Source organism: Filicampus tigris, chromosome 14 (assembly GCF_054856515.1).
Source record: "Filicampus tigris isolate MCC_2025a chromosome 14, RoL_Ftig_1.0, whole genome shotgun sequence".
Lineage (NCBI taxonomy): Eukaryota > Metazoa > Chordata > Actinopteri > Syngnathiformes > Syngnathidae > Filicampus > Filicampus tigris.
The window spans coordinates 13,602,941-13,611,914 of record NC_141230.1 but is presented as its reverse complement, the minus strand read 5'-3'; the positions used below and the strand labels follow the sequence as shown (position 1 = coordinate 13,611,914).

The 8,974-nt window shown below is 43.8% G+C and overlaps 2 protein-coding genes across 10 annotated transcripts; one reads left to right on the top strand and one right to left on the bottom strand.

Moving 5' to 3' along the window:
* Positions 1–238: 238 nt before the first annotated feature.
* On the top strand, positions 239–5,146 carry LOC147136441 (uncharacterized). Of its 3 annotated transcripts, XR_015089512.1 has the most exons (3): positions 239–360; positions 1,370–2,783; positions 3,856–5,146. XR_015089512.1 is itself a non-coding variant. In XM_086051264.1 (2 exons), the coding sequence occupies exon 2, from the start codon at positions 1,378–1,380 to the stop codon at positions 2,323–2,325; it is 948 nt and encodes a 315-aa protein (XP_085907390.1). In that variant the 5' UTR covers positions 239–360; positions 1,370–1,377; the 3' UTR covers positions 2,326–5,146. The 3 variants fall into 3 exon arrangements, 2 of the variants coding, with proteins under 2 accessions (XP_085907390.1, XP_085907391.1); XM_086051264.1 differs by having other exon boundaries at positions 1,370–5,146; XM_086051265.1 differs by having other exon boundaries at positions 318–434; positions 1,370–5,146.
* prmt2 (protein arginine methyltransferase 2) lies at positions 3,430–8,836 on the bottom strand. Of its 7 annotated transcripts, none has more exons than XM_086051257.1 (9): positions 8,184–8,830; positions 7,427–7,618; positions 7,161–7,322; positions 6,845–7,009; positions 6,131–6,306; positions 4,742–4,871; positions 4,525–4,661; positions 3,829–4,023; positions 3,430–3,758 (listed from the first exon to the last, which is right to left on the bottom strand). In XM_086051257.1, the coding sequence occupies exons 1-8, from the start codon at positions 8,262–8,264 to the stop codon at positions 3,840–3,842; spliced, it is 1,227 nt and encodes a 408-aa protein (XP_085907383.1). In that variant the 5' UTR covers positions 8,265–8,830; the 3' UTR covers positions 3,430–3,758; positions 3,829–3,839. The 7 variants fall into 7 exon arrangements, with proteins under 7 accessions (XP_085907383.1, XP_085907384.1, XP_085907381.1 ...); XM_086051258.1 differs by having other exon boundaries at positions 7,427–7,615; positions 8,184–8,825; XM_086051255.1 differs by having other exon boundaries at positions 3,849–4,023; positions 8,184–8,819.
* Positions 8,837–8,974: the final 138 nt, after the last annotated feature.

The window sequence follows — 8,974 nt, the reverse complement described above, 5'->3', positions numbered from 1 at the left end:
CAAATCAGATAAATAAGATGGCCCAAGACCATTAACACATTTATAAACTAATAAAAGTACCTTAAAATCGATCCTGAAACACACAGGGAGCCAATGCAGCAATCTCAAAACTGGCGTCTCTTATGTAAGTTGAATTGTTCATTAAAGAATGTTTAAAAAAAAATACCTCACTTTTCACTCGATTTCACGAGACTACACTGCGTTCTTGAGATTGAGTACATTAGTTGACGATTTCCGTCGATGGTGTCCGTTTTACCTCCAGGCTGTATGTGGTGCTGTCTCCCAATTGCGTGCTGCAGCTATGTGACTCTACGGCCGCTTTGGTGACGCAGGGTGGCCGACACATACACATTAATATTGGTATGTCAATAAATACGAAGCATGCTCGGTTAAACGCGTATTGAATTTAAGGTAGTAGCCTTTGAGACATGTCGGTAAGCGTGTTTGTTTTTGTTGTTTGTGTGCCTCCCATCGATTGCTAGTCGATTTACGAGCTAAGGTTGTTTTCAAAGACAAGGCTAGCGCTGCATGAAGGATGAATGTATCCATCCTAAGTCGCTGGTCACTTTATTTGGTACACCCCCACGGTTTAAATTAGGTCCAAGCGTCTTTACTAAGACAATAACGATCCGTTTTTTTGTGTTTTAATTAGAGAACATGTCTTTGAAGGTGTAGTTTATAGTGGTGTTGTAGTGTTTTGCTCCGCTCGAGAGATAGACCTTTGGTGTATGACGTGGTGTCACGGACTTGTACACATCTGGTCACCAGCCAGTGACAGGGTTAAGGTGTAATTTATGATTGCAAATAGTCTTGAAACTCAAAATAAATTAAAAGTTCTTTACAAAATTCTGAATGAGTCTTGGGGGGGGGGGGGTAACAAAACAGTGATGTGGTTTCCGTCGTGACTTTTCAGAGCAGCAGATGCATGGCAAGTATACTGCAAGTTTGCAGATAGCAAGTTTGGACATCGTTGGGAATTTAGTCTTAAATTTCACTTCAAATGAAATTAGTTTTAAAGAGGCTTAATTTAACTTGCCTTAAGATGTTATAATGCCGAACAAACATGACGTAGGCACACTTAATTTGCTTTAGTGGGCCCCAAAACGTGATGTGCTGGGTTGAATCTACCACCCTGACCTTGAGGTTTACACCGTAAACCTAATGCCCCCGCAGCAAGGACAGGGAAAACATGCAAACACCCCTTTGGCGGGCCTTTTAAACCTCAGAACTGTGAGGTAGACGTGTTAACCACTAGCTCACCATGCTGCCCTTAACATTTATCAAAAACTTGGCTAGGATAAATAATACTGTTGTGTGTGTGATCAGGTTTTCAGTTGTGATGAACTGAAAGTGTTTCCGCTGTTTCTAGGCAGCACCATGCAGGAAAAAAGCAGTCCAGAAGGTCAGCAGCAGCAGTGCTCCGAGTGTAAGTGCAGCTTTGATCTCCCGCAATCACACCAAACCGATCAGATGGACAAACCTGACGGTGCGTCTGCATGTCCATCCTGCCGGGAAGATGGCAGGCCCCTCAGCGAAGGACAGGCCCAGGGAGACGTCCACATGGACCCGCACAGCTGCTTACTGTGCGGCAAAACCTTCATGTCCCCGGCCCACTTGACCCTACACCTGGCCTCCCACAACAAGGAGAGGAGGTTCCAGTGCGCCACCTGCGGCAAGTTCTTCCACCAGAATTGTCAACTGCTGGCCCACGAGGCCATCCACAGCGGTGACAGGCCCTTTAAATGCCCCGAATGCGGCAAGAAATTTGGGCGGGCCGCACATCTCAAGACTCACCGCCGAATTCACTCTGGTGAGAAACCCTTCAAGTGTTCCTACTGCGACAAGGCCTTCACGCAGAAGGCAGGCCTAATCTCTCACATCCGCATTCACACGAGCGAGCGGTCCTACAAGTGCGACGAGACTTTCAGCTCGCTGCCGCCGCTGCTGCTCTCTGACAAGGCCGAAGAGTCGGCTCGGCAGGGGAAAGCGCCCGCACCTCGACACGACTACCGCACGAGCGACCTAAAATGCGGCGTCTGCTGCCGCACCTTTATAAGGTCGTCCTACATCAGACTGCACGTCCGCCTCGAAAAGGGGCTGCGGCTTTATCACTGCAAAGTGTGCAACAAGACCTTTGCCAAGCTGGATACGTTTATCAACCACTGCGATAAACATTTGACGCAGAAAGGGGGGAAAAGTGACGACGACGGTGTGGTGAAACCGCCGTTGTTCATCCCGCTGTCAAAGCCTTTGCGACCCCCAGAAGTCACTCAGCCGGCAACCACTGAGGTCACCGTGGGCTCTGAGGTCAAATGTGATCCGTGATCAGGAGGTCATGTCATGTCTTCATAGGGGTCACAGATGTGCCGAAGCCTATCCCAGCTCACTTTAGGGGAAGGTGCCATCTCTACAAAATTGAATATCGTGGAAAGGTTCATTTATTTCAGTAGTTCAGGTCACAAAGATTTTGTATACCATAGTACTGTACACCAGTTTCACTTTTTTAATTAACTGCAGAAATAAATGAACTTTTCTATGATATTCTGATTAATGGAGACGCAAAAACCAACCATTCCCAACCTTTATTGACACTGATGGACAACTTCTTCAATGGACCTAGCATACATGTTTTTGGAATGTTGGGAGGAATACCTGAGGAAAACCCACAAAAACATGGGGAGAATGTGAGAACTCAGGAAGGCTTGAGCTGAGATTCAAACCCTGAATCTATAGTGAGGCAGACATCCTATTCAGTAGCCCACCACGCAACTCCCATGATGCAAGTGAGTCAGTAAAATAAAAGTAAATCAAAAAAACACACATGGATAAGCAGAAACTGATTAAGCCCAAAACCATTCGCACGCTAGCCGTTTTTATTTGTTGAATGGCTTTTAGCTGGAAATGACACAAGAATGTGGCAAAGGACTATACAATGTTGTGTGAGGAGATAAAGAAGATTAATTATTATTTTTCTAGTTTTGGGGCATTTTGGAAACAAAACAAAAAAAATTGTTATCCTTGGCAAATTTTTACAACATTCTGGTAACTTCCATTATAATTTTGAACTTGGTTATCAACTTGACATTTAGAACATTAATTTTGGACACTAAGCTTTGTCAAAATGATTCAAATGATTATTTTTGTACCAGTATCTCCTATCATCTTGTGCTGGCTTTGTTGTGTCATTTCTTAAAATTAAATTGACCATTTACTGTCCGGTAAATAGGGCTGTAAAAAAAATGGTTTGTGTTGGAAAATCAGTTCTTATTGGACAACAAGTAACTCATTGCATCAATACCCTCTTGAACCGAGTTGTATCAAATCGAATCCCACTGAATGGAGAAGAATTGAATCGGTCTATTTTGGAATTATTTAGATTAGTATGATTTCCTATGGGAAAAGCAGCAAATCAGAGGTTGACCAAATCGATTGTGTTCACCTTTTTATTGTATTTATAAGAATTTGTCAGACTCTTCACTGGAGGTTCCACTATGGTATTTTTGAGAGTTTTTAAGACTCTTCGAACTAAAAAATGCATGCACTTAAAATTGACTTTGAAGGTTGTGTGATCCATGCCTGTGGTACAAACTGGATTGTCACTGAAAATGTCCTGGAGAAGCATGGCCAAAAAAACGTTTCCACTTCGTGGTTTGTATCAGTCACAACGGAAGGCTGATCCCAAAGTCCCAGAAACTTGCCAGATTGTGCCAGATGGTGAGAAGCTTTCAGCGCCACATAGGGAAGCTCTTCGTACCGGCCTAAAGATCAGAATGGGGGGAAGCACGTCATCGTATTAGTGTAGCTCCGCTCTCGTTTTAATGACCGTACATTGTAGATGACTAATTTGCCTGGCAGGTGGCCGCCTCCTGTGTGCTGCCGCTGATGTCCCAGTGGAGGGTGACAGTCAAGTGGCGTCTCCAGATGGGGTTCCTTCGCAGAGTAATGGTTCCGCTAATGCAGTCTGCCGCATGCACACTGACGGGCTCGTCCAGCATGAACAGAGTCTGCTTCCAGTGTGTCGGCCTGCAACCAAGACGTCAGACGTAAGTTAATTGAAGACCTCTAAGAGACAGCCTACTGACTGACAAGCAAGCATGGGCGTATTTGGATTTGCACTTTTGCCTCTCAAAGTTGAGACACCTGACACGGAGGGAAGGTGTGCGCGGAGTAATGTAATGTCATTCCCTGTCTGTTTATTCGGTATTGCTGGAATTCATAAGTATTGTGTTTGTCGATGGGTACCAGAAACGTGTAATCTCCAAGCATGTTCTTGAAAAATGTTCTTAAATGTGCATGTTTTCTTTTAAATTAAAATGATAATTTGCATTGAGCATTTTGAAATCATACTATTGGGAATTTACTGTTTAATTTGACTGTATGTTGCCCACCCCTGCTTGAAATGCTTACTGAGCTGCCAATGTGTTTGTTTGGCTTCCTCCCACCAAAAATGGACTGGAATTTTAGTTTGTTTGACTTTCAAGTTACACTTTAAAATGCTCGAGTAAATGGATGGATGAGTTCTACTCTGAGTCGGGTCCGGTGTTCAGCTCCACCGGTTCGCCGCCCTCCTCCAGGCTCTTGAAGCAAACACTGAACCAGGCGGTGAAGCCGTGGAACACGCCAGACTTGTCCAGGCGAAACTGAAACTCGCCCTGCATTTCCTTACAAATGATACAGCATTATCAAACACATCCACTTGGGACTAGTGTAGGAACGAACGATGGATGATTGGACGGCCTACCTCCAAGTCTGCCACCTGCAGCGTGTGCATGTCAAAGCTGATGACGTCAGCAGGACATGCGAGGCGGTCGCCTGGCTCCATCAAGTGGCTGAATTTGGGCTTGGCGAAGAACTCCTGCAGCGCAAGAGGCCTGCAGGAAGAAGGCATGATGCCATTTGTACACCGTACAATGCAAATAAACACTGCAATGAAGATCACGATGAGAAGAAAATTTCATGGAGCAAACATTTTAGGAGTTTCCTCTGAAAATTATGTTTGTGTACTTGATGTGTCTGAAAATTATGTTTGTGTACTTGATGTGTCAGAAAGGTTCCACGACATGGTGGCAAACACATTTAGTATCAGTGTAAGCAGATTAGGGAAAATGCATTAAAAGAAGTCCTCTGCCGGGCACAACAGCAACAATTCTCCCCTTGCTTACGATGCATCTCCGTTGTCCATGCATTTCATTATCAGGTGAGTGCAAATGTGTAGTTTTGACGTTTTGATAACTTGTGCTCTACTACTTTTAACACTTGTATGACAGTTTATTATGCAAAAACGGTGCAATGTATTTAGTCGGTCCCATTCATCTAATCAAAAGGTAAGATGCCACTTTATTTGATTTAGTCTCAAGAGATAAAACCTTATTTTTACACTTTGCAGTTGTGCTTACAAATACATAGTGTATTTCAATATGATACGCTTTACCAATAGAGGGCGCCATTGGTACGTGAATGGGTAAAGACGAAGCAGGTTGAGGAAAAGAAGAACTAAACGGACCATGTTGTGAGCTTGCACACTCTCCGGATTAAAAAGAAAACAATTGAAGGTTAAGTCTTGTTTTCTTTCCACCACCAACATAACAAATTTCATCTCAGTTTTATTAACGTGTTCACTCTGTATCCATTGTTGCATTGAGGTAGATACTGTACAACATCATCAACAATTGTTGTCGCGATCATCAGGTCGCAATCTCTACATTAGACCAACTTTATATTATTTATGTATAGGATATTGTGTTCCGAACCTCAACTAAATGGTGGTTTCATGGAATGGACCCTGGAGGGTCTGGATTCAAACCTTGGCCCCGGCCTTCCTGTGTGGAGTTTGCATGCTCTCCCTTTGCTGACGTAGGTTTTCTCCAGCTACTCCGGCTTCCTCCCACGTTTAGAAAACATGCACATTAAATTCATTCAAGTCTGAATTGTGTAGAAATGTAAATGTGAGTGTGAATAGTTCATATATGCCCTCCCCTGTGAACTGCAACCAGTCCATGGTGTACAACTCCTCTCGCCCACAGTCGGCTGAGAGAGACGCCAGCTCACCCTCATGAGGACGAGGGCTATAGAAAAAGGATGGAAAACCAAATCACTTTTTTGCTTACAGGTCATAACTGATGTATCTTACTGAAGTGGGGTGAAGTCCAGGCCGTAGGGCTTCTCCCAGAAGGCCATTTTCTCTGCGTAATATCGGTGGGCTTGACATGGCACCAGGGTGAGGGCTGCGGACGAGGGCCACATCGTGCCACCTTCCCTCAGCCAGCGGTCCCTGGCCAACAGGACGGACTCCACCATGAACTCAAACTACACCAGAAAGAAAGGGGAATAAGGTATTGTTAAAAATTCACATACCAGTTTTCAACATTCAACTTTGAAAATGGGAGAGCCCACACAGCGAGAAAAAAAATGGGTGTAGTTGAGACGACCAACAAAGCACACAACAAACATAATGTCAACGCATGTCTAGATTCTCAGTCATCCAGGTCATGGTACTCTGCAACATTTAGGAATCTGGACTCTTGTTTGTTGAAGATGGTTCACATTTAATCCAAAAGACTCTTTTAGGAATCTTCCCAATAATTACTTTTATTCCAAGCACCTTTAAGGAAACTGAATAATAAAACAACACTGGTTAAAATCAGAGGGACAAAAAACTAAATTCCATTATAAATGTAAATGTATACATAGATACATTGTAATGGGAAAAAAGTTAATCCAGGACAACCATGAATGGCAACCTAACATCAGACATTTATAAAAATTCTGAAATTCAGACCAGTTGATGGTGTATGTGTGTACTCTCTTTTCAAAAGTCATTCGGGCAGGGTAACTCAACTCTTACCAGCAAGCAGTTGCCCATCCACTCGGACACCAGGACGTCCACATGCTCAGGTAGTAGAATCTCCTCGGCTCGACCCTGCAGCACAGTGACCACCTCCTCACATGCATTTTGCTTCACCAACTCCCTGGTGTGCTCCACCATCGAGCTCGCCTCCACAGCATACACCTGCAAGAGCGCAAACCGACATTACGACAGAAATCCCTGGCCTATTCATTGGTCACTACTGACAAATCCACCTATTTGCTGATTTTTCCCCCCTACTTCTACTAGTCAAGTTTGCATGTGGTTTCTCAAAGGGGGGCCGTGTCCTCCTCACCACTGCCGGTTGTGCCAGCTGAGCGCAGAACAGACTCATGATGCCCGTCCCGCAGCCGAGGTCCATCACCACCTTCTTGTGCAGAGAAGCACTGTTGTTGACGATGACCCGCCTGTACGCCTCTGTGCGGCTCTTGTCTGACAACATCTCCAAGTGAAGATTCTGTTATGATATGGAAATAATTAAAATATACCCCCCCCCCCCAAAAAGAAAAAATGTGCATAGAAATTGATCTAATAACACTACAGTGATTCAAAAAGGCCAACCAGTGTTCCGTAGGTGAAATAGTACTCCTCATCCTGCCACGCATCCTCCTCCTCCTCCTCCTCTTCAGTGGTTCCCTGATGGAGGTAGCTGGCAGGGACATAACCAAAGACCCCTTGCAGCTCAGCCCACCACCACTCTGGGGTAATCTTGGCATGGACCATCAGTCGGTCACCTTTGCTGATACTAAGCTGCTGAACAAAAGAGATGAGAAGTTTAAAGTTGTCTATCTAATCCAGAGACATTACCCGTGAGCTGGAGCCTAACGAAGAGGCAGGGTACTCTCTGGCCTGGACTAGTCGCTAGACAATCGCAGAGCATATAGTACAGACAAAAAAGAAGAAAGAAAAAAAGCATCCACCCCCACACTTACGGACAGTTTAGAGCAGTGTTGGGCAAAGTATGGCCCGGGGGCTATGTACAGTTATTTAATCCAAACGTGCCAAGTTTAATCACCATGCTGTCTCCTAAAATATTACGATTTTACGGAGCTGAGGTTACGAACGTCGTCACGTGACACAAGAATACACACACAGTTGTTCTTAGCGCTAACTATGTGCACACTTTTTCTGCACGCGTGTGATATTAATATAAACTGAATTTTGCACATATTCGCATAATTTACCACTGTACGAGTAGTTTTGCAAAACCGAACTCAATTTTGCTCTTTTGTGCATATACTTTGCAACATGATACATTTTACAGTAAATTTTACACATTCGTTGAAAGGACAGACAGACAGTCAGGCAGACAGATAACCTCTTCACTGCAACGCCCAGTAAAGCTCCAGAGAACAACATACTCCTCAGGTGGCACCAGATCCTCCTGCTGATCCTCCATCTCTACAAACGCAAATCGAGCAACTTAATGGTGCCCTCAAAAGATACATTTATAACACGTTTAAATACATTTTAGTTATAACGTCTAGTGACGTGGTTTAGTTGAGCTGGAACGAGAGTGTCACTGTAAAAATGACTGGAAAACACAACTTTTGCAAGCAAGCACTTCCTGCTGTCTACGTCACTCATGTTGCGTTCAAAGACAACCGGAAATAGTGGAGGTTCCGTAAAACACAATCGGAAATCAGTCAAATGGACTCCATCTTGATGGATACTTAACAACGGCGTGTAGATTTAGCAGTTTTTAATATAAATGTTATTTGTTTCTCGACATAACAACAGGGTGTCTTTGAAGCGTGCAAGTACGCGAGTGCAAGCGGTTGATGTGAACAAAACTGATTGTTTTGGTTCCCACAATTTACCCCCTAAGTTTCTTTGGTTTACGATGGAGTAGAAGCCCATTTCCGCCCCCCAACCAAAAAGCATGTTTTTTTCATGGGGGAAACTTTCTATTTTCTATACCTTTTCTTATTAGAAATGATAAACAGTTATGACCCCTTTATGTCCAAAATTATGAATGGATAAAATCACCTCTTTATCCCCACCTGCTGTAACTACATACAGTCATCACGATATTATGTCAACATATTATCCTTTGGACAACATTTTATCTTTTTTATTTCATTGTTTGTTTGTACTGGATCTGAATGG

Coding starts and splice junctions, on each gene's coding strand:
- prmt2 (XM_086051255.1), bottom strand. CDS start 8,264: ATGGAGGATCAGCAGGAGGATCTGGTGCCACCTGAGGAGTATGTTGTT. Junction 4,872..6,130: donor CTGGACTTCACCCCACTTCA/GTAAGATACATC, acceptor TTCTTCCTGCAG/GCCTCTTGCGCTGCAGGAGT. Junction 4,662..4,741: donor TGCAGGTGGCAGACTTGGAG/GTAGGCCGTCCA, acceptor ATCATTTGTAAG/GAAATGCAGGGCGAGTTTCA.
- LOC147136441 (XM_086051264.1), top strand. CDS start 1,378: ATGCAGGAAAAAAGCAGTCCAGAAGGTCAGCAGCAGCAGTGCTCCGAG.